Consider the following 25,099-nt stretch of genomic DNA (forward strand, 5'->3'; position numbering starts at 1 on the left):
TCTGGAAATGTGGAAGACTTTTAGGTACAAATAGTACAGTAAGTTAAAGCATGAGCCACATTACCAGCAAGTAATTCTGTTGAGGTGCATGTGATACCAACATCTCTCAAGGAGAAGAAAAAAAAAGCGCGAAACATTTAGTTAGATTCAGATATGCAAACAATTTAATACTGAAAAATTAGTCAAAGCAACAGTGACTGATAGATAATGTTTTCTTCCAGTCTTGAGCAGGACTCAGGCAATTCCTTGCTCGTGCAATAGGCTCAATGGGCAAGGAAAGCAGAACGTAGCCAGCGAGTAACAAAATGTGAAAGAAGTGGTAGCAAATTGTGATGAACGCTGGGGATGTGGTTTTGTTTTTTTAAACTGTAACTAAATGCTTAACCTGTTTTAGTGAGAAAGGTGGAAAATGCAAATTATTTGCTGGAAAAAACAAAACAAAAGACCCCCCATTTAAAACAATAAAAAGAATAATAAAAATAATTCTTATCTTGCCACAGCTCCCTGACCGCCATAATTTCTTACCTTAAAAAAAACCAAACACAAAACACACTCGCACGCGCGCGCGCACACACACACACACAGGACAATTGTCATGTTCATTCGTTTCAGAGCCCTTACAAAGTAAATTCTACTTTTGAATTTTAACTGTATGAATTTTTAAAAGTGCAAATTTAAAAAGCAACACTAATCATGACATATAACGCAAGCTCAAGCATCTTCCCTTCAAAGAGCTGGGAACACTTTGCACATTTTAAGAGAGAGTGCATATAATCGCAAATGTACCGCCCCCAGCCTGAAGCGTTTTTATGAGGCATTTCAAGTGTCTAACAGATACGAGTCCTCACATGGGAAGCTGATCCTGAAACATGCGGATTTGCACAGCCAACAGGTAAAGAAAACACAAATTCTAATACACTGATCCAGTGTAGAAATCAATCTGCTTCCAAATTAAAAAATGATGTGGTTGTGCTCCCAACTGAGGGAAAGAAAGCAACTGAAAAAGTAGTGGCAAAACTGGAAAAAATCCCCTAGCCTTGATGTCCATTCTCTGAGCTTTGTGTACTTTACGTTTTCCTGCTTTCCCCGTCTTGCCAATAAAATGGAATAAAACTTCAGGAAAAAGGAGGTAGCAATATCATGTTGTCCAAAGACAACACTACAATTTATTTTCCCATCATCTTAAATCTAAGGAGAGCCTTAGGGTTTTGTTAGAATAACTGGTAAACTCTACACAACTCTATTTAGCTCTTATTTGGACTACTGAATTTAGCTCTTATTTGGTCCTAGTTGGCTTTTGTCAAACCATTTTATTTAAAGGCCAAGGGCAGTCTTAGTCTGATGTTTAACATCAGAATTGCTTAGAGCATGTAGTGAGATATTAGAACAAAAACAATACTACCTTTATGTTAACTGCTATTTAATTAGGGTTTTCTTTTTTGTGCTTTCAGATCACTGGATAACTACATTAAGCTCATCCACTTCGATAACATTTTTGCAAAATATAAGTTACAAGGTGGTATCCCTCATGCTCTCAAACTGTCCATGGAAGATCGCTTGCTCATTGTAAAACACAGTACTTTTTATAATCCGATTCAAAATCTTCATCCATGCTGCTCGTGTCTGCCATCTTTTTGCCATCTATCTTTGGCAGAAATTGTGCATAGTCTACCCCCTGCTGCTCATAGAAAAGAATGTAGGCAGAGTCGGTGTCGATTTCATCAGGATGTAATTCCTGTGAAGAAGAATAAATACGTACTGACATATACAGTCAGTATACAACAACAGTGCTACCAGCGCTGAATTTAAACACGCGCATTCCCGGCAAAAACAAAGCTTTAAAAGTGGATGGCCAAAGCCAGACCAGTTAAATTCTCACATTTCCCTTCTTTAATTCCACAGGCTCAACTATTTACTTGAAAAATGAGGATTCCTATAAATGAGAAATTCGATTACTAAGGGAAAGTTTAAAAATCCTGATTTATCCAGTAGCTGCAATGGAAAACATCCCACACAAGTACAGAATACTCCTAGACTTATCTTTCTGGCCAACTTTTCCATTTTGGCTTTAAATAATCAAGTCACTTTTCTTACCTGTGTTCACACCTAACATGCCAATTTTAATTTTAAAAAGTTCTCAAGAGGTTTCAGCTCACCATTTTAATGTTCATGTTAGGTATTTATATTTCCAGAGACCGGGTCTTACAACATTTACATTTCTTCTCAAGAGTTTACTTAAACACCCTCCTGACCTCATAATTTCTTTACAAGAATTAAATACATACCTTGCAGCTACTGTCGTTATAGCAGTACCACTTGTTATTTGGGTTTTTGGCATAAGTAACATAATGACCCCCTCCCATAATTCCTGAATGGCACTAAAAAAGGAAAGAGACAACATGAACCAGCATTTGTAGGAGAACGCAATGAAATCTGTGTTCGGAAAATGCGTGCGAATGGACCTCACCATAACACCACGCAAGACAGAAAAGAAAAAGGAATCAACAAATCCTAAAATGTTCATCTACTGAATGGGTCAATTGTTTAGGCTCTCAGATCAAACCCTTTCCTGGCCAAAGTGTCAGCGCAGCCTACAGGGGCATAAGGGCTGCAGTTTAAAACCAGGACAATTACTCAGAGAGATGAAAAGGTATTAAAGACCACAGAACCTCCACGTCTTGCGGATGCTGGCGATTCCAGTTCAACATGGACAACCCAAGCTTAAATTTCTCTCTTCTGCCCTCTTCCCTTTTTCTCCTGCACACATTACTATTTGCCTATCCCTCCTAACCCTGAAGACATGCAGTTCCCCTCTTCCCCATGTCCATGCTATTAACAAATATTACCAATGTGGTCTTGTATAAGATTTAGTAAGTTGGTTTTGTAATTTTTTTTGTCAGCACAGCTAGGAGAAACTTGTTTACAATGTGATCATCTAATCCCTTGATTGCTGCAACCACTGGTGCCCATGTCTCCTCTTCCAGATACCTAAACAATATTACAAAAAGATTATTTTCTCTGCCTATTCCATTGACAGATCAGCTGCATCTTCGAGCCCTTCCCCACTACCTTCCTTTTGCCTACCACTTCTTCTCTCCATCTTTAAAGCCTGCAAAGTTCTGGAACCACTGATGTCAAAGGTAAATTTTCCAACAACTTAAATAGGGCTAGGGTTTTATCTATTCCCCCACACCAACATTGATATCCTTTCTGAGGATTCCTCAGGTCACCTGAAGAAGAATGTCTTGCATTCAAAAGCTTCTCTCTTTTCCAATGGCATAGTCACTCCAATAAAAAGGTAACTCTAAGAAATCTGGCTGGGGTCGTCTGACCCCAGCGCTCTTTCCTGCCTAGGCAGGGGGTCAGACTCGATAATCTGTCAAGGTCCCTTCTGACCCTAACTTCTATGAATCTATAAATCCTTGCTCCTTGCATAATCTCTGGCCCATCATGGCTACAACATGACTCTTGCACTCTTGTTTCTCTCAGACGTATCATGTGCCTTCAAGGTTGTCCTGAAGACTTTGAACAGCTGTTCTCAATGTTTTAAGACTCATGGTACCCCTTGCTAGATTCCAGGCACCCTTGGAAAAATGTCAGGTCTTAGCGGTCACTCATTTCTTGAGTGGGGAGAAACAGAGTAATTCTGCTATTAAAAAGAACTCGAGAAGATCACAAGTCAGAATAATTTTTGATGCTACAGATACTTGTGAGAAACCTTGGGTTTCTCTCATGAATCATGGGTTGGTGTTTGCACACTTAACAGTGCTAATACTGCGCGGCACCCCACGTCACCCTTAAAAGGACCTTGCACTGCCATTTAGATGCGCTTTACATGCATAAAACATCAACTTACCGAAATTGCATATAGATTGTAAATAGGGTTGACACCAACTTCTTCTCTTTGGTCATCTGTAATATCCTCCTCGCTGTGGTTATCCATCTGACCATTGATACTGCCATTACTATACGTGTTCTGCTCACAAACATATCCATTGGCTACAGTCATCTCATTGTCCTGAGCAGTAAAGAGCTCATTCTGGCTACCACCCAAAATACGCCCTCTGCTAAAGGCATCTCCTTGGTCAGAAGTGAATTTCTGCTCGGGGTCAGTACCATTGTCTTTACTTGCATCCAAGTTTTCTTTGCTACTTGACAGTTTGTTTTTGCCTAGCTGTGGTAGCCGAAGCCGCCCTTTACCTCTTCCTAAAGTCCTTGGGCTACTATTTGGGCTACCGGTTTTACTTGAAGGACAGCTGGTTCCACCTCGCCTTCCTGGTGATGGAGATGCTGGAACATAAAGAGGATAAAACCCTGTAAAATGAAAGCCTTAAATTTCTGAACAGAAGAATTTTTCCAGTAATTAGAGATATTAAACACACAATCCAGCCTCACTTCAGCCAACACAATGCATGAAAAGGACTACAATCTGAAACTGTTAATTTTGCATGGATTAGATGTCAGGTTTGCTGTGTAAGAACCAGTCATTTACTTTCCCAACATCCACAATGGCACAAACAACAATGGTACAAGCCTCGAGTCACGAAGTTAGAAATGCATATATATCTATCATGACCAAGTAACTCAGCTTCTTATTAATACATACTAATAAGATTTTGCTGAGAGCATGCACTCTTCAGCTGGCACATACTCCACTAGTTCAAGGTAAAGTGATTTTGAAGGAGAAACTATCATACTTTGCACTAAAGTATAACTGCTGACTTCCACCTCAGGAAGCCTCTGGTGTCCTTTACTTGTTGCCTACCTTTGATATTATTCAAGATGCTAGTAGTGTTGAGCGAGGAAGGACTTCTGTTCAGCACATCCCCTTCGCCTGCTGGGCAAGTGTTTTGAAGATCTGCTTTTCTAGACTCCCCTTGCAGAATCTGTGGCTCAGAGAGATCATCAACCTGGGGCGTTAGCTGCTTTCGCTGACAAAGACTTGGATCCTTTTGCACCAGAAAGGCACTCGGGTCAAAATTCTCTCGAGGAAATTTAACAATTTTCTGAGATTTTATCCAGCGACCATTTACAAATTGAAATCTTTTCAGGTGAATTATCTAGTATGAAACACATTACAGAGAATGACCAATCAGTAATTTAAATGGTTATTTATTTTGATGTGCATGTGCTTTATGATGGCCTGAATCAACTTCCAGCCATGTATCACGTGCTGTGGGCAGCTTCTATCCACTGCTTCAATGGGGAAGTGATGGAGAGAACTGCATCCAGTTGTTTATCAGCTTGGGGTGTTTTTGAAAACTTGCTCGACTCAAAGGCAGCAAAGGCAGATGTTGTGCAATTACAGAAAAGATAAAGGCTAGGCTGTCACTAAGACTACTTAAACGAGGAGCTTATGCTGCAGTGCAGGCATGAGAGCCAATGTAATGTAAATATTAATCAGCTGCTGCAGCACATCAGCTCATTTAAGCAGATGCATGGTAAATATTGTTTTGCTTACAATACAGAAAACTGATGACACATGTGACAAGCCAGGTTAGAATGGGCCAGGAGCCATACGTGTGGTTCACTGGAGAGAGAACAGAACAGAACAGAACAGAACAGAGAGAGAGAGCTAAGCCTTCTTTGTTCTAGGAAACAAGTCATTCAAAACATTGTGAGGAACAACTTTTTCTTTTCAGTTACAGAAACAAAGAAAATTATAGGAAGTTATACCAGGATAGGGGGAAGCCTCCAAAGATCCAGCTTTTTGGTGGCTAGACAATGAGTCTTGCACTTCGAACAGTAATACATCTCATCTTCACCCAGTTCCTCCTCACTGGTAAAAGCTCTCAGACAGCTATCCAGATTGATGGGCTCTGCTTGAGCTCGCCGGCTTTGTTCAACACTTTCATGCTCTTCTACAATCTGAAGAGGCGAGATCAATACTGCATCTTGACAACTTTTCTAATATCTCAGAAATATGCTGTGCATTTCAGAAGTCATCCCTGGGGTTTTTAAGAACCTTGCAAATTTACTAGGAAGTAACAAATCTAACTTGTTTGCAAAGAACTTCAGATGCAATTCTGCATGATTAGTGACACTGCGGACACGTGACTTTTTAGGAAACTCGGAATGGTAAATAGATAAAAATACTGATAGAAATATTGACAGCAAGTTTTTCTACTTGGGGACATTACGGAAGTCAGACAGAAGAAGCTAAAACATTTTAAAAGACTTCTATAAACAGCTTGGAGCTGTGCTTTCTTTTCCAGATACTTTACCTTACCTATATGTCTTTAAACAAGGATTTTTCAGAGCCTGCATCTTTTTGACCAGTGTCAAATTCTGGATATTCAGGTCAAAAGGTCATGGAGTCTTGGTATCAGGGATGTTAGTAAGAACCAGGATAAATTTAGGAGATACTTTAAAAAAATTATACTACAGGCTAATAGCTTTTGCATCTTTTCTCTTAATAGGTCATTAATTTTCCCTCTCGCATTAATACACTGTACGTATAACAGTAAGGATTCTTATTTAGATGCAGTTTTTAAAGTGTTCCCTTTAGAATTTACTCCTACTGAAAACTAAGTTGTTCAGTTACCTTCTAACTACTGCTCCAAGTGGTTCCTAGAATTTTTCTTTTGAGCTAGGTTTTCAATCCTGTTCAAAGTATTAGATGATTACTTCCTATACCGAGTTAACCCATGTTCCCCACTTTAAATCAGCATATGGTCTCCTATTAACCTCCACATCCTTAGTCTCATACCATGTAATGAGAAACTTGGAGTTACGTCCACTGGGGCATGATCTGACCATTACACTAATGCCTTCCAGTACATCAACTACTCCCCATAATTGTGGCTGAAGGCAGTAGCCAGGCTACTTTCATGTGCCGAAGCGGGAATAAACTATTCTCGGCAAAGGTGGTTAACTCTACATCTTTTTGTCCTATTTGATTTGTATATACATATAATTTTTTTTGAGGTTCAGGATTGAATTTCCCTCTCATCAAGTGTGACAGCACTAGACAATTTCTCGGTGGCTTTCTGAATGTGCTGGTAAATATTTACAGGCATCTGCTCACATGAAAATCCACATTTCTGTGGACAGGTAATTTAAAGAAAGACAACTGACTGCTTACATATGAGCCCCTGAATCAGGAGGCGGGCAATTATTTTGGGCAGAAAGCTGTTTTCTGAGTTTTGGCAAGCCATCGAAGGAAACATGAAAGGCGGCTCAGGGAAGATAAATAATAACTTTTCTAAATTTTTTAGGGGCCCTGCAGGCCAGATAGAATGGTCTGGTGGGCCTCATCTGGCCCCCAGGGCACATTTTGCCCACCCCTGCGCTAAATGGACAGGAAGGGGGCATGTCTACTGCACAATATTTGTACAAAGATAGCCATGCTGTTCTGCCAAATTGGGCTTCAAATCTAGTTGCTTTTACTAAAGAACAGCATTTAGTAAAATATATATATATTTTTTTTTAAATAGATTTTCAAAATTACATTGGAATTCAAACTTCAGGAACCTCGGTGCTTCTAAACGAAGCTATAGAGATTGCCTGCTCTCTAGTACAGGGCATTCCAATATGTCCAGGAAGTTCTGATCACATTAAGCATTGCTGTCTGTTAGCTAGATGAGAAGTCCATTTGGACAAACTCTTAGATGGTGCAAGCTGTCTTCTTGGCAACAAATAAACTTGAGAGATGCAGTGATTTTGTTTTATTCAGATAAAAAAAGATAAGGCTTTGAGGACATCTTCAATATGCAGGCTGGCTTTTGGTTGGGTCAAATCAGGATAGTGAAAGAAACCAGTAAAACACATCATCGGGTTCAGATGAAACCCTAAAACTGTTTCAGGAAGGTAACCAGCTGTCTCTTGTCCTCCTGGCATGCAGTGTAGGGTGTGTCCATCATGAATGCTTGCAACACTTCTGGCTCAGGGGTCTACTACTACTTCTTTCAATTTTTCTTAATGCTGCTAAGTGGAAAGAACTACTTAAAGAATTACTGTATTGAGAGATGCTCTAAATTAAGCCAGACACAATCCAGAAAATAATGTGCAAATAAGTCCCCTGAAGATGAAACAGCAGCAAACCAACTGAGATCTATGATGGGGATTAGTGACATCAATCACCATTCTGAACTTGAACCAATGGACAGAAGTGTGCAATTTTCTCCAGTACAGCATGGAGCTCCACTCTTGTGTCCAAGGTAAAGATACATTATCTCTATATGAACTGTGTGGAACATTTGTGTAGTGCTAGCCTCACTTTCCAGATGACAGGAATAGAGCCGTTGCAGTAAATTTAATTGTTGTGATCCGATTCAATGTCAAAGTTATAGATTTGATCTCAGATGTGAGATAATAAGCCAAGGAGAAACTGCCCACAGCCTTAGCAGTCTTTAAACTGAAAATGGAGAGGGAAACAAAACTTGCTGGCGATGCTGTAGATGTTCCAGGGTGGCTATAAAAGATCTGGGGAAAGGGATTTGGCTCAATTATTTTCTCTCTTTTCCTGCTAAAGGAGTGAGAGCAGGAAATAGCCCCAAGGCTTCTCTTCTGTTCCCCTTATTGCTCTGCCTAGAAGATGGAGAGATCTATAACTTTCAGGTTCAATTCTAATTGCCAATCCAAGCGGTGAAAACTTGTCTACCACCATTACAGCAGATGTCATTCTAATTCCTCAGTGCCTTCTGCCACCTGGAATCACTATCCCCATTGCACCGAGGGCATAGTCCTCCTTTGGGTACCTGATTTGCACTGTGGCTATAACTATCTGACTTACGTGTCTTAGATACTGACCCTGAGGAATCAGGGAGACTTGGGGCAGTGCTTTACTTTGCTAACAGAAGCCATATTTTGAGCTCTACTTTTATCCAGAAGTGGAAGTGCCCCATCTGAAGCAGCTCTATAGAGAGCGACCAACACTTACCCCATTCTGTTGTATCTATAACTCAGACCTCGGAGGTCAGGAACAGCAAAGGGAAGGGTAAGGCGTGTGCACAGCGCCCCGTGGGCACTACTATGAAACAAAGCACCATCCAAACTGCAGGCCAAAATATTCCATGATTGGGAATGTGCACAGGCTGCTCACAGAAAGGCTGCTTTTAAAATCTTACCGACAAAACATTTTAAAGGATCTAACATGAGAAATATAAATTGTCACCCAAGTGCTGTAAATAATTTTTATAGCTAGGTGCAGACAAATAGTAATTTGCACATCCATCTAATTATTTTTGCTTTAAAGGGTGCAACTTAATCATAATACCAAAATCACTTCATGTGTGTGATGGGAATGATCCTGGCCTTGGGCAGGGAGATGGACTAGATGACTTCTTGGGGTCCTTTCCAGCCCTACTTTTCTCTTCGCTCAAATAACTAATCCTAATTAAAGCAACAAATGTACTCATGTGCATAAAAGCTTTACCTCACAAATGCAAGATTGGGGCCTTTATCTTTTAGAAAATGTCTGCACTACATTTGTGAGGTCTGGGTCAAAAAAATCACTGCATAATGCTATGCTGGCAATCCGTGCCTCTGTGATTATCAAAGCCTGCACATTCATTTCCTCACCCAATAAATGCTATGTCCTGAATATATCACTGTCACCAAAAGTGCTCTTTAAAGATAACCTTTGTTTTAGCTTTTCTTATTATTGATTTTTTTCAAATTTCAGTAGAGAATGAACAGCAGCAGCATTAAGTGCCTAAATAACGGAGGAGAAGGATTTTCTCATTTTTTCCCCTGCCGAGATGGACTAGTAGTGGGCAGAGGAACAGAAAAGCAGCATTAAAATGGATTGCATTTCAGAGCTTGTAAGAGCCAAGTAAAAATTGCAGACTTGAGATGTATGGCTTGGTTTATTCTGTAATTTTACCCGTTCCTGTGATGTCTGGTAGCGGAGATGGAGAGCTGTAGGATCCCAGTCTACAGCTATGTAAGCATTTCCAACACAAGCTCTATCTTCTGTGCACTCAATTTTACAGCCTCGACAAAATCTAAATGAAAAGATCCAAGTCAGTAGTGACAAATGAATTGTCTAACAACATACATTCCTGTTAATCAGAACAATACTTTATTCTCTAATTCTATTCTTGCTTTTATAGACTGCCAGTCAAAGTTTTTGAGGCTGTCTCTGTCAGCAGAAAGGGTGCTATTTTTCAGTGGGACAACTGGATGCGTGCTTGTTACCCAGCTGTAACATCCTGACATTAACAAGATAATCTAGTTCCTATTGCACGGTACTTCACCGAGCTCAACGCTGTATCCCAACTGTGACTGACCTTGCTTAACATGGTGAAACTTCAGTGCCTTGGCTCCACTAGGATTTTACAGTGTAATAGATCATGATTATTACTTGTCCCACTGCAACAGAAACCCTTTTTTGCAGCAAAGACATGGACTGAACCCCTTCCAACAGCACAAAGTGACAAACATGTCTCAGGTGGCTCCCTCTTCCATTCTCTCTGCTTCCCCTTCACCTCACAAGATAAAGTTTTATGAGGACTTTTGCATTTATTTATTCTGTGCTGCATTATATTATTAGTGTGACACACTTGCTGTGCTTTGAGAATGTTCCTTAGGTTAGATGACAATATTATGTGTTACAAAGGGGGGGGGGGGGTCATTTTTTCTTTAGTCTCTTCTTTTCAGTGCAGATGAGTTAAGTCTGGAGGCCTCATAAGAGGTTTACATCAAAAGGCAGCCTCTCAAGCCAATCTAGTGCAAAGTCACTGATTATCCTCCAGTTCAAAAGACTTTAAAGACTCATCTGCATTAGATAGAGCCATGTACTAACTTAGCCTCACTGTCTTCTGCAATAAGAGAAGTACGTGTACCACTGCTTTTTTTAAATGCTTTGTGCCCAAAGATTACAAGCAGAGACCTAGTCCATCCTCAGATGCAAAGTCATACTGGTAATGTGAACAGGCCCCAGCTCCTGCATGCCCTCTCAAGGTAGTCCGCCTACTGTTGTCATCAGTTCCTACCCATACACAGAGTCAAGAACAAGCAGCTGGTAAGAGACTATTTACAATGGGTAGATAGAGCTGGAATGAAAAGAAATTAGCACAGAGAGGAAGCAGCGTGGTAGCAACAGGACATCTGAGTCACAGGAAAATGAGCACTGAGCTTGGAAAGGGCTTCTTTTAAAGACGAGAGGAGAGGGGTTAAACTCTTCATCACTGAGATACCTGTCCTGAGGACTGGTAAGGGTTAAGAAATATTGGAAACCTAGACCCACTTCTCCTAATCTGAAGCATGCATGTCAGCTCTAAGTCATAAAAAAAAAACATTCTGAAACCCTGAGTGATTTGGTCAAACAAATTCCAGATTAGAGGTAATGTCAGGCGACGAGAAAGTCAAAAATCCATCATCATAAATTCAATTGCTACTGAAGTTACCCGCCAGCATAACTCCTGGAAAGGCAAGTTACCTGTACCATGGACACCAAGCACAAGAATTTCCATCCTTCTGCACAACCCTTAGTGTGAATGGATACTGATACCCCATGCTGTCATCACTGAAACAGAACAGAAAACAGCAAAAAACATGAGCATTGATCTAGTCCACTGAGTTTCTCTCCACGCACCTGTGGACAGCACCTCACTTTCCCTGCTTTTTGCTTTTTTTCTGCTTTGAGGGGAAAGCAAGATGCTTTAAATACGGCAAGTAAGCTGGAAAGTGCATAAGATCACTGCTTAACAGAGCCCATTCCAGCCCATCAAGAGTTGCTTAACAAAACAAGATACTACCTCCTTGTGTCATCTAAATTCTGAATACACACACACAGTAGCACTTGCGTCAACATCTGCTCAGTGGGAGCGTCACATTAAGCTGCAACATTTTTAGAGCATCCGAGGAGCAGCAGGCATAATTACAACACAAATCAATCATACTATCAGAACACAATCATTCTATCATAAGGTAAAATGAAGCTATTGGACCATTTCTGTGACAAGGACAGTAATAAAACTACGGGAGGTGGCAATTCATAAATACTTTGAGGTGGGAAATCTCACATAAGTCTGTAACAGCAGAATGCTCTCAGCACAAGCTAGGTAGTTACACAATGGTCCACATTACCAGGCATTCAAAACAACAGACTGACTGGAAAATGCTTACTCATCTCATGAAATGCTTTACACAGAAAAACAATGAAACACTTAATTCCCTTTATTAAGAGATAGAGGAGACTTGATTCACACCAGTAACAGACTTAAATAGGGACACAGCATGATATCTGAGAGGACCAGTCTACATATGAAAGTTGCAAACATTCAACCAAAAGAAAGTTCTTAACCTATTCACTACATTTATTATTTATTAAAAAAAAAAAATCTTTGTTGGACAAATTGAATTCCATTTAAAGCAGGCTTGTATCAACTGAGTTTGTAAGCTAAAGTGATAGAAGCCAGGTTTAAATTGTGCCCACAAAAGATTTGCACACAGTTTGTCAACTGTGCTTTTGTGGACACAAATTCACAAATGGGCACAACTGTGAAGAGTGCAGACAGCGAGAGGAAAGCCGTTTAGAAGACTTAGACTCTTTACCAACGCTTATCTCAAGTCACACGAAGTACTGGAAGCCAACTCAGTTAGGAAAGCAATGCTAATAACCAAACGTATTACCCTGCGGGCACATCTACACGTGAAATAATTCAAAGCAATAAACTCGTGTGCGCCATTTGAACATGCGCCCGGGACTGCAGATGTAGATAACAGACTATAAGATGAGAGACTAGTAGATAATTGTCTATTATCTACATGCACGTTGCTGCAGAGTAAAAAACTCCGCAGCAGACAGTACCTGTGTTTACAAGTACTACCCTGCTGTGGAGTTTATTAGTTTCCTGCAGCCAAATAAGGCCACACACGTAGACACCAGCCAAGACATTTACTGTGGAGCCAGTTAGGCAACTCTGCAAGAAACATCTCGTGTAGATGCACCCTGTGTGGTACTATTCAAATCTAGTTCAGAGATGAAGTTCTCTCATCTTATAGTCTATTATCTCTAACAAACAAACTTAATTTTGTGTAAATCTTTTTAAATCAAAGCTTCCTTTGGCATACAAAAAAGACAGGGCACAAAAAGTGGCTTAACACTATGCTTGTATTACAATTAAACTTGCACTTAATTTTATGATCAAGGATAATACTAATCAAGGTATTGATGATCTTTCAAGGTCCCTTCCAGCCCTTCAGCAGACAAATGAGTGTATTTTCTTATTTTCTCATACATCAGGCTGTAGAATGAATTATTAATTGCTGATTCAAGAGAGCAGTATATTAAGCATAGCTTCACCAGAAAGCAAAATATGGGTATCTTAATAGCATATGTAGCATCATTTTTCAATTTGCTGTACTTTCCAATGACTTGCTACAGAAATAACTCACCATATGGAACCTGCAAGCAACAAAGTGTCGGAGGTAAAAATGCATGCAATGGTTTCTAAAACTGTTGACATTTAGAGTTTAATTGTGCTCTAAGACCATATGCTCATCTGATCAAGTATTTCTTGTCAGCAGTTAAAATTGACAAAGTGAGGTTACACATTAATATCAGTTAATCCTTATTAAGGAAGGATTGTAGTGGGCTGCAGAAGTGTAGGAAGGGAGGGTCGTAGTGGATAACAAGTCACAGGCTGGCATGTCAAACTCACCAGTCTTGTGCATGGTTACTAGCTTCCTGGGGAGGGAGAGGGCTGGCAAGTCGGGAAACCTGAATCCATACTGCATCATACAAGTCTTTTTTCCGAGTATGGACAGTACATGGGACAATTAGAGGCATTCCAAAGAGACTGGGACGATTCTTCTGAGATGAGAGGAAATACAGTTCTGTCCGCATCTGTGCACACAAATTAAAAAATGACCGTGATATATTTGTGGCTGCATGCACATGGGTTACTGTGATCATTAGAAACCTGACTCTTCCCACTTGTTACTTTACTTTTTCCTGTGCCAAGTGTGATTTTGAAACAGCCTAATAATGCTGTGAAAAATTACTGGGAGAATCTCAGAATTTCCTTAAATGATACAGCACTAATAATAATAATAGGTTGAGCGCTGAGCTAGACCGAGAGCTCCCCCGCTCAGTTTTATTGTACTGTGGCAATGTCATACAGACTGCTAGTGTTAAAGCTCTGTCAGTCGTACAACATAAGCCATTTTCAATTGAACTTCTCTTTTTGCATGACTATTAACATACATACATCTCATAACATTCCACACCAAGCAGTAACTTTAAGAAATGTAGACTAGCACCTGATGATACTAATATCCATGCCCAAGAACAAGCTCTGCCTAATAATGCAAGTTTTTTTTATACCTGGACAAAAAGATGGTATTGTGACACATATGTGACAGGAAGTAAAAGTTTGGCACATTAATTAAGTGGTCTCTCTCATTCTCTTCAAAACAATACATCCTACCTAGCAGACATTGGGGTTTTGTAAATAACATTTTAAGCCTTGGATACAAAGAATGAATTATTAGCCAACTGATCCACTCCATTAATCATGGTACTGGAAAGAGTATGTTCTAAGCATCTACTCTTGCTATAGACTCCACAGGCTACTTCACTGCTTTACACGTTTTGTAATTAAGAGTTTGTATCTGCTCAAGGGCATTTCACAAATTCCCTAAGAGATCTTGTGAACTTCTGAATGAGAACGGTGGTGGTATTACTGGAAAGAGCCCCACAAAAATACACAGTTAAGAGCAAAGTTAAACAGTCTTCCAGCCCACAAGCACTAGCTGTAAATGTCAACTGTTTCTAATGCCTGAAAACAAATGTATCTGTGGCAATCAGTCATCCATCCATCCTTGACATTTATAGTTTAACTTGGCTAGAGATGCATTTACAAAGAGCACCTGACCTTAACAAGATGACCCTTGAAAATACTGTATACCTTAACTCTATACTATTCCTGTTAAGGGGGCACCGGTAATCCAGAAGAGAGAAATGAAGAGACTTTCAAGTAGCTTCTCAAATCAGATTTCTTTTGCCCAGAATAAAAGCCTGGAAATCACAGAAATGGATTTGACAACAACAAAGAAGCATCTTAGTGCTAAGGAACTAGGAAGTATGCGGGCAGTGAGAAAAGCGATACACTTCTAGGTTTGACACCGAAGCTAAAATTTTGAAGAACGCAACATGTGTGTTCACAAAACTTCGCATATACACATGCAAAACAGGCAACTGCACACAAACTGGTAGCAGCGTGCCTCTTTTCTAGGAGTATAAATACAGGTTCAATAACAGCAGAGCCGTCCACAAGCCCACTGCCTTTTTATACATAGGACATTTGTTATCAGTGCAAAAACTACCAACCATTTTTCTGTGGACTGCTATTATATATCCTATAAATGGACTATCAGGAAGCAAGGACATGTGACCATTCAATGTCCAATTGGCAAGGTTATTTTCCGTTCCACATGGCACTACAGTATTTGGCATCCCGTTTGGAATTAGTGTTGGTCGGGGAAGATCTCCATTCATCATTATGTTGAGCATCCCATTAGTTGATGGCCCAGTCGAGAAATCTGAATTGAGATACAAACACGTGATTAATAACTTCTGCTACTTGAACTCTTAATATTTATAAAGTATGATTAAATGGCTTCGGTTATACACCTCTCTTCTCAAATCTTGCTTATTAAATGCAGTCTTGCATAGCAGTGATCCACATCATTTACTGAGTTCCAAGAATATACGCTGTTACAGCGCACGCTGACAAATCCAGAATATTTGAATACGTATCCTAAAAACAATTGTGGCTTTGAGAAGCAGACGCTGCAGCCCTGCTCTCAATAAACAGCCTGCTGCTGGCAGCATTGTCTACTGGTCGAAACAAGAAACTGAATCAGATTCTATTCCTAGTTCTCACAAAGGTTTACTAAGTGATTTGCTGAAGGGCAATTTTCTATGCTTGTTATGCTCTTGGTAAAATAGGTAAATATAAAAATTATCGACCTGAGAAGTACTGAAAAGTATGCTTAATTTATAAAACATTCTGAAATGCTTCAAGGAAACGCACAATACGGTTATTATTGTTCCAGCATAGTTGCCAAATTTAATTATGAATTCATTAGTTCATCATCAACAACCAGAATTGGTAAAGGCAAGTACAGTTTTAATATTTCCGGTTCTGGAAATTTTCACTTTTCTACACTCCATTATCTTGGTCTGCACATAGCTTTGTATGCAGGCAAGAGAGAGAGTTGCAATCCACACATTTAACAGTAAGTGCAAAAGCAAAACTGGAAAATGTTATACAAACCCCATACAAAACTGAAGATGACTATCCACCGATTGCTATCTGAACTCTGCTCAGAGGTTCATTTAGAAGTCCTATCAAAGCACTTAACGTGGTTCTTACATTTCTTATTATTTTGATGTAAATGATCCTGCCCTACTTCCATATTCTGAGTGTGATCTTAAGAGGATCACCCAAAATCAATATGAACTGAGGCTGCTCGGCCTCCTCTCTCTTGACAAGTGGGCTTTCATCTACTCTCTCTTTAACCCCGTTTCCACACTCCTACTCCTTAACCTTCTACTTGGAGAAGCACTGCTTTTCTCCTGCACATCTCCTTTTCTACCTGATCAATCCCCACAGGTCTCTGTAAACAAGGAGAAAACAGAATATATGTTTTGTTTTACCTGTTTGCACAGGACTAGAAGCAGACATAGGGGATCCTGGGACCGGTATCTCAAATGCACACAAAAACCCGCTCACTGATAATCGGACTTTCTGGTTATCTTGGGGAAAGTTCTTGAGAGAAAAAACGAAATGAAAAGGAGTATAAGAAAAGCATTTATTTACTTGCAGGTTTGAAACAGGTATGTTTTCTTTTAAAAACAACATTAGTAGCATAGTCTGCTTCTGCTCTTCATTTCAATTCTCTTTCCCATCTGCTCTGTTGCACCTGGTTGGAGATTCTCAGCAGAATCACACTTTTCATGTTTGAAATTACCAGGAAGTGCTCTGGGGAACTACTAATGATCTACTGGCCAAGCTGAGAACCCCTAGAGCCTGTAAGCATATAAAACAGAGCTTTTAAAAATAGTGTGACAATGACGTTAGCTTTAATATACATACTAGAGACATAATTAAGAGGATATATTTTAGATTTCCATCCCCAACATATTTAACAATCTTTTATAACCATTAAATCACTGTCTCATGTAAAGCAGCCCTTAATCAAAGATAAACTGCATCCTTAGTTAAAAATTGGTTTGTATATAGATTTAGCTAAACCGATGCAAGCTCCTGGGTGGACATCTACTTTGATTTAAAAATCCCTTATTTTGGTTCAGATAAAACGAAGGGCTCTGCCACATCTCAAATGAAAGCTGGACTGAAACCGCCTATAAAGTTGTTCTGCATTTTCAAGCACTAACTTGGTAGCTGGTTGGTTCTTTTTATAGCTGGATGGATATTTTTAGGGAGTGATAAATACTTTGCGTACATAGCCAGTCCCAATTTATTGTGCAATTAACCAGTTAACTGCACAGCTTCATTAACATGGGGCAGGGGCCCCCGAGTCCTAATCGACTTAAGCTAAATCAAATTAAGCTAGGTTTTATAAACCAAAGCAAGCATCTTATAGGGGTTTAACTAAATGGATTTAAAAATCTCATATTTAGTTAAACGGCTGCATTTCTTTCATGCATACAAGTGCTTAGCTTCAAGAGCAGTGAAGAAATTTTAGACTTGCTGATGTGTAGACTTCAATTGTAAGTACTGAATGGATGCTGATAGCAATGAAAGCTTTTTACCTTTATGTTAGAGCCATGTACTTCTGCAAGGAGAATCTGTTCTGGTTTCAGCCCACAAAGCTCACTTAACTGCTTTTTCAAACCTGTATATTTTTCATCCATATTCAGTCTCAGACCATATCGAACAGGGGTAGTACCATCTAATTTAATTACTTTAAGGGAATGAAACTCAAGTTAGTCAGGGAAATGGTAACATTTTAGTAAGCACAATGCATGACATTTACCCACTTATTAAAAGCGATTTTCTTTCATGCTAAGACTTTACCTTTTAACCATATCCCAGTCAGTTTTCTACCTTTCAAAGGCAAAAGGCTTTTTCTAGACAAGTGGCAGAGAACCTCCATAAACTGTCCCAGTATAGGAAAAGAAATGTTGCAGGTGTTTCTTTTGCAAACTGAACTAGGATCATTGCTACATGAGAATTCATACTGCCAAATCCGTACTGATCCTAGTGTAAATTAATCCAGTTTTAAGAGTGCATATTTATACGAGAAAATTTTACTTTATGTTCAAGAACTATTCCACTACACAGGTGCCAAGTGTGAATGTACACAGGACTCTGACAGCTTTACTGTAAAGCTGTTGTATGTGTACAATTTTATTCTGGTACAAATTTAAGCATAGGAACTTAAATCCTATTACCCACCTGTAATTTCTAAGTGCATGTAGCTGTCCATTGGCAGAGGCAAGGATAAAAAATTAAAAGGGTCAAATCTAACGCTTATGTGTCCACATGTTTTACATTTTACTTGGGATTTTAGCTGCCCATGAAATAAATCCACTACAATTGAACGGTTCCTTCTCAGATGATTTTCCCAGGCCTGAAAAAAAAATATGAAAAAAAAAACAACATATTAGTAGCTCAAGCTTAATTGCTTAGACTAAGAGTGTTGTTGGTTGTAGTCATGTTGATCTAAAGACATAGGCAGACAAGGTTCTTTGGGTAGATGCGATGCCTTTTATTAGACCAACTAAACAGTTGGACAAAATGTTCTTTGCAAGCTTTCAGGCACAAGTGCCTTTCTTCAGTCAGAGAGAGACTCTGTTGGTGTTACATTTTCCAAGGTAGAAAAGAAACTAAGTGGAAGTTTGTTGCAAGAACCCAAGAACTTGAAGGAATCCTTCAGACCCGAAAGATGTTCTACTAGAGACAAAAAAATCAGTGTTGCAATAAGCAGGAAGAATTTATTTTTAACATTAGAGAAAGATTCTGTCCCTAGGACAACCAGACAATGCAACAGCTGTGTTAAGAACTTGTCGCTATGACTGAATATCTGTAAAAATTCTGAAAACCACCTAGATATTCTAACGGCCTAAAAATGATATTGCAAAGTTCCATCTTTATGTCCTTTCCATGATTTCTAGATAAAATGTCTTCAGTTTTTAGAAGCAATGACCCTTCTAGCTACCAAAACCGCAAATACAACTTGCGATTTAAAAAAGCAGCCATTTATTCTGCTACTCACAACATTGCCCGTAATAAATATTTTGACATCTGAATTTATCTACCAATTTTCTTGAGGCATGATACAGAAGAGAATTCAGTTGCTTCTTTAGTAGCACTAAGACAACTCATGAATAAAAATTCATCTATGTAACATAAAGAGGAAAAGGATGAAACACAGAAGGAGAAGGTTGGCTTAATGGGAAGGTGACATTTCTACCAAGTACCTATTCTATTACTTCAATTTAACAGATGCTGTGTTTATTCAGACAGCAGCATGTTAATGGAAAGCCTGCTTCAATTACAGTCCCATTTTTTTTCTAAACCTATTACAGTATCTATGTTTTATGGATATGAATTACACATCAAGCATCACGACATTTTTGGAACTTAGAGAACAAGGTGTATCATTAGGTTTGATACTTCAGCCAGTGATTTGAAAGAAAAAAAATTCAGGGATATGAATAAAAGGATCCTAACAAAAATGTTTTAGGCCAAATTTTGCAGTTTTTAGTGAGGCAAATACAACCACATTTTTCAATTCACAGGTCAGATCAATTCCCTTACATGCAAAATGAGTTTGCAGTGGAAATTAAAACCAAAATCTTAAGTTCACTGACAAAAGAGAAGGTCAGTATTAGACTGCAAAAAATATAAAACGCTATTCAATAAGCTGTTAAGATCCAGATAAAAGTTATTACATGTACTAGGAAGTCCAGAAATACACTCTAGCCTTCATAGCAAAATATGTGGTTTACTATACAATTCAGCTTGCATTGACATTGAAATATGAGGACAGATTAATTTTAGCAAGACTTTTGATATGGTCTTCTACAACCATCTCATAAGCAAGCTAAAGAAGTATGGTTTGGATGAATGGACCATAAGGTAGATAGAAAACTGGCTGGATCATCAGGCTCAAAAGATAGCAATCAACAGCTCGGTGTATATTTGGCAGCCGGTATCAAGAAGACTGCCTCAGGGGTTGGTCCTGGGGTAGGTTTTGTTCAATATGGTCATCAATGATCTGGAAGCTGGGATGGATTGCACCCTCAGCAGTTTTGCAGATGACACCAAGCTAGGGGGGAGCAGTAGATATGCTGGAAGATAGGATGAAGATTCAGAGAGTCCTGGACAAATTGGAGGACTGAACAAAAAAGACAATCTCATGAGGTTCCATAAGGACAAGTGCAAAGTCCTGCACTTAGGACAGAACAATCCCATGCATCAGTACAGACTGGGGGCTGACCAGCAGCTCTGCAGAAATAGACCTGGGGTTTATAGTGCACAATAAGCTGAACACAAGTCAACACTGTGCCCTTGTTGTCAAGAAGACAAACAGCATACTGGGCTACAATAGTAGGAGCACAGCCAGCAGATCAAGGGAAGTAAATTACTTCCCTCTATTGGCACTGATGAGGCCACATCTGGCACCCTGTGTTCCAGTTTTGCCAGCAGGTTCTGGGTGAGGATTGGGACTTGCTACAGCTCCGGGTGGGAGGGAAACTGGGAGGCAGAAAAACAGAGGATTGGGGGATGCTACAGCTCTGGGGAGGGCAACAGAGAGAAAGAGGACTGGGGCATGCTACAGCGAGGGAGTGAGACAGGATCAGGATGTGCTACAGCTCTGGGGACAGGGAGATGGATAGAGACAGCCCTCAAGAGGGCACCAAAACTAAATAACTGGCGCTCCAGCAAAAATAATTGCCAACCACTGGGCTAAGGGAACTGGGCTTTAGTCTGGAGAAGAAAAGACTGAGGGGGATTTAATTGCAGCCTACAACTACCTGAAGGGGGGTTTCGAAGAGGATGGAGCTGTTCGCAGTGGTGGCAGATGACAGAACAAAGAACAACAGGCTCAAATTGCAGCAAGGAACGTTTAGCTTAGATGTTAAGACAAACTCTCACTAAAAGAGTAGTAAAGCACTGGAACAGGTTACCCTGACAGAAAGGTTGTGGAATCACCATCCTTGGAGGTTTAAAGACCCAGCGAGAAACTCTTGGGTGGGAAGATATAGTTGGGGCTGGTCTTGCTTTGAGCACAGGGCTGGACTAAATGACCTCCTGAGGTCCCTTCCAACCTTAAATTTTCTATGATTCTACAATATGTATAAACACTCAAAAAACTGAATAGATATTAACGACAAAAAACAAAGAATGGGAATCAAATTTACAAATTACATAGGACTAGAAGAGTCATGTCATGCCACTAAGTACAGTCTCCTGTATATGTAGGGATCCATTTATCCAGAGTTTGGAAAATAATCTGCCCCAATCATTCACTCTCTCACAAAAACAAAATCAAAAACACCTTACAATGCAACACAGGTTAAAAATGTGGGAAACCAAGAATATCACCACTGGTAAAAGCAGAGACATTACTCTCTGGAGGCATCTGATGAAGTTCTAGGTTGGAGGTTGCATTTTTAACCTTTTTATTACAGAAGGTGGTAATGCAAAATTTCCTTTTAATTCAACTTTGAGCAAGGCAAGCAAAGTTCTTTATACCAGAAAGAAAAACATTTCAGAAAAAGCCCAACTCCTTGGCTATTTTACTGAGCCTGTAAATATCCATGCTGCAGTGGGTCAGGAGTTAACTGGTTTTATTGAACCGAATGGATGAAGCATCATTCTCTCTTTCTAGCATATTGCAGAATCCTGTAATTTCTAACAGTTAATAAAATTGATATATTTAGAAAATCTGCTCATTTCCCTGATCCTGTACTTTTGTCGGAAATTTTATGCATCAGTGCAGATTCCTGTGTCCTAGTGATAACTATTACAAGGTTAGATATACCTCTGCTGCTACCTCCCAGTCTGGTCGACCATCACTATCTTTCAGCTCAACATATGGCTTATCATGAACTCTGTTCAGGTCCTCATGAAGACCATCCAAGAGAAATGCCAGAAGCTCCTGGGAATCTTGCTGCTGGAAGCCATTAAATCTTGGAGCATATTTTGCTATTGTCCACTATAAGAGAATAATAATAAAAAAACCAGTTATTTGATATTAAGCGACAGAGGGGACCAGAAATTTAATAATAAATTAAATTAGCCCAGGGAAGATGCATGACTGTAACCAGCTTAGGTTAGGTTCAATATGGTCATCAGTGATCTGGAAGCTGGGATGGATTGCACCCTCAGCAGTTTTGCAGATGACACCAAGCTAGGGGGGAGCAGTAGATATGCTGGAAGATAGGATGAGGATTCAGAGAGCCCTAGACAAATTGGAGGACTGAACAAAAAGACATCTCATGAGGTTCCATCAGGTTTTAAGCGTTAGAAAGACAGTCATCTAGGTTTTCATGGCAGGAAAAAGGCCACTTGTAGGTTCTGCATGACTTCTATCCATAACAAAGGGATGTGATACCTACCTGATATGCACATATTGGGCACGTCTACATGTGCGTATTTACTACACAGTAACCAAAATTACTGCGCAGTACACATGCACATCTATACTGAGCAGTAAATGTGGCACCTTACACTGACTTGAGCATAAATTTGATACTTGCATCACGCAGGTGTCAAATTTATGCCCGATTAGTTACCGCGCAGTGACGCAGATGCCTTACTGGGCAGTAACACTGTGCGTGTGGACTCACTTGGCACTAACTTTAGTCCCTAGTCAGTCCACCCACAGCATTAACGAGCTTTAATGCTTGCACGTGTAGATGCTGGCCTCATCCCGCTTACTGTGCAGTAAATTGAAGCCAGTGTAAATGCACGTGTAGACATGCCCATTAAGTCACTCCTTCAGCTGCCATTGGGGACTGTTCTAAACCTGTAGCTTGTACACTGGATTGGGAGTGTATTCCTCAAAAAAGGTACTACAGTGATCATTGTGTATCACGTTTACGACATACAGATACTTGCCATATTCTAAGCATAAATTTGTAGCTCTTAAGCAAGTACCTTACCATCCAAATGGAAGACTACACACTTACTTATTATCACTGCTGGAGAAATAAGATCCTTGTTAGTACAAAGAACTAGTTTATTCACCTAAGGAAAATTTGGAAAGATGACTTTATTTTGGGAACTTGATAGTGGATATACAAAGACACTGATAGCAACATGTTTACTGACTGTATGAATATGTTTTGAACACTGTTATTTACCATAGGCAGAAACAGAAGTTCATGAAGCTGTAGCTTTTAATCAAGGATAAGTTAAAAGCAAACAGACTGAAATGTTCTTAAGGAGATTCTTCCTCTCCCCCCCAGATAAAACTGTTATATAGAAACAAAAAAAAACTGGGATTTCTTTTAAACGCAAAAAATATATAGATCCACATTAATTTTCACCACGGAGTTAGGGGTGTTGCAATCCTACCCGTAACTTTAATGGAGCGATGTTCTTCTGAGTTCCACTCCACAACTCCTGAACCAAATCCCCATAGCATTTGGCCATATGTCCTTTCATTCCTATTGGGTTTGTCCTAGAATATATAAAGTAAATTAATTATTGACTATGTATCCAATCAAGCAGTGCTTTTAAGGCTGCAGGGATGGAGGATGGAGTTGACAAGCTTCTTGTTAGTACAGACTTTTTCACTCAGTAACAGAAGTTTCCTGTTCAGCAGCACGTAGTTTAGTGACCATCATGTGTCTGAGGGTTGCTGATACTGTCACTGAAATTATCATGGCAAAATTATCCATGCCATCTATTTTTGAAGGCCCAAATTAACTTAAAACATTATAACATTTGAAAGGCCAAAGGTCTGCCATGAGGAATACCTGTTGAGCTCATAAAGATGTCTTCCTGAGATGAAATACTGTGTTAGAGGCTGTGTATTACTGACACACTGGATACTAGAATTCATGAAGCACGTATTACCCAAATTACTTAATCCAGTAGCACCTTTTTCAGTAGGAACTGAGGAAAGAAAAAAAAAGGATACAAGCATCTGACACTCGTGTATTTTAACTGTGCCATGCATAGAAAACATGCAAAATTAGATCAACAGGGAAATTTTGCTACAGTGAACAGGACTCCAATACCTTCTACTTGGACAAAGAACCTCTGAGAGGCAGACTGCACCCAGATCTCACTCAAGCTGATCAGAACTGAAAGCAATCAATACCTTGTTGGAAGGCGTTCCTATAACCAGGGATCCTGGTTTTCTCTGGTTAAAAATAGCAAATCCTCTGGTAAAAAAAGCCCCTAATCTCTGATTAAAAAACCCCAAATCCATGTTTTTCTGCCATGACATATATAGGTATCAGGTGAGCACAATGTTTTATTGATATATCTACAATTTTAAAGCAAATTTGGAAGCCTACCAGTGCTACTATAATAAAATAAATTCTAAATACCTATATATTTTGGTGTTTGATTTGGGGTTTTCTATCATGGAAAAAAATCAGAGCTTCCCCTGCCCCCTTTGCTCACCAAGATGTGGGTCCAGCTGCAGCTGTTCCCCACCACTGCTTTGTGGTGCTGAGCAGCCCTGAAATGCCAGTGTCCCTCACTCCCGACCCACAGGCCCCCAGCCCTGCCAGTACTCCCTGAATAGAGAGAATCCCGACATCTTTTGAATACATTTTTGCTCCTTCTCTACCTTGTTCATAATGCAAAATATGGATATTATACTTGGTTTCATTCTGAGTGGAAGGGATGCTTCATGCATTTTTGCACAAAGCGAACAAAAATGCAAAGGCAAAGTCTTGCACCTGCAGGACAGGGAAATTATATGTAAGGATCTGGCAGCTGTGGGCTTGGGGTTCCCCGCCCTGCTACCCTCCCCTCACAGGCCTCTACAACCCAGCAGGTGGGACCTAGTGTGGCAAAGCGAGACAGGGAGGCTTGGTACTGCGGGGAGCCCTGCACTGCCATGGTAAGGTACCTCAGGACTGCTTGGCACTAGCAGGGGCCACAACTCCACACCACCACCCCCTCTGCTGCTAGGTGGGTAGGGGGCG

The 25,099-nt window shown here is 39.9% G+C and overlaps 1 protein-coding gene across 2 annotated transcripts in view; it reads right to left on the reverse strand.

Annotated features, from left to right (window-relative positions):
* Positions 1–350: 350 nt before the first annotated feature.
* Positions 351–25,099, reverse strand: part of USP32 (ubiquitin specific peptidase 32) — a 140,140-nt gene continuing 115,391 nt past the window's right edge. For both annotated transcript variants that reach the window (XM_019511114.1, XM_019511113.1), the window contains exons 19-33: positions 23,915–24,053; positions 23,511–23,616; positions 21,973–22,146; positions 18,378–18,552; positions 17,732–17,883; positions 16,613–16,724; positions 15,281–15,492; positions 13,611–13,795; positions 11,384–11,470; positions 9,827–9,947; positions 5,677–5,868; positions 4,766–5,060; positions 3,857–4,290; positions 2,286–2,378; positions 351–1,735 (exon numbers count right to left, since the gene is read on the reverse strand). In XM_019511114.1, the coding sequence (XP_019366659.1) occupies positions 1,562–1,735; positions 2,286–2,378; positions 3,857–4,290; positions 4,766–5,060; positions 5,677–5,868; positions 9,827–9,947; positions 11,384–11,470; positions 13,611–13,795; positions 15,281–15,492; positions 16,613–16,724; positions 17,732–17,883; positions 18,378–18,552; positions 21,973–22,146; positions 23,511–23,616; positions 23,915–24,053 (2,651 nt within the window). In that variant the 3' untranslated portion in view covers positions 351–1,561. The remainder of the gene's footprint in view (positions 1,736–2,285; positions 2,379–3,856; positions 4,291–4,765; positions 5,061–5,676; positions 5,869–9,826; positions 9,948–11,383; positions 11,471–13,610; positions 13,796–15,280; positions 15,493–16,612; positions 16,725–17,731; positions 17,884–18,377; positions 18,553–21,972; positions 22,147–23,510; positions 23,617–23,914; positions 24,054–25,099) is intronic.

Source organism: Gavialis gangeticus, unplaced genomic scaffold (genome assembly GCF_001723915.1).
Source record: "Gavialis gangeticus isolate Ggan-Ray unplaced genomic scaffold, GavGan_comp1, whole genome shotgun sequence".
Classification (NCBI taxonomy): Eukaryota; Metazoa; Chordata; order Crocodylia; family Gavialidae; genus Gavialis; species Gavialis gangeticus.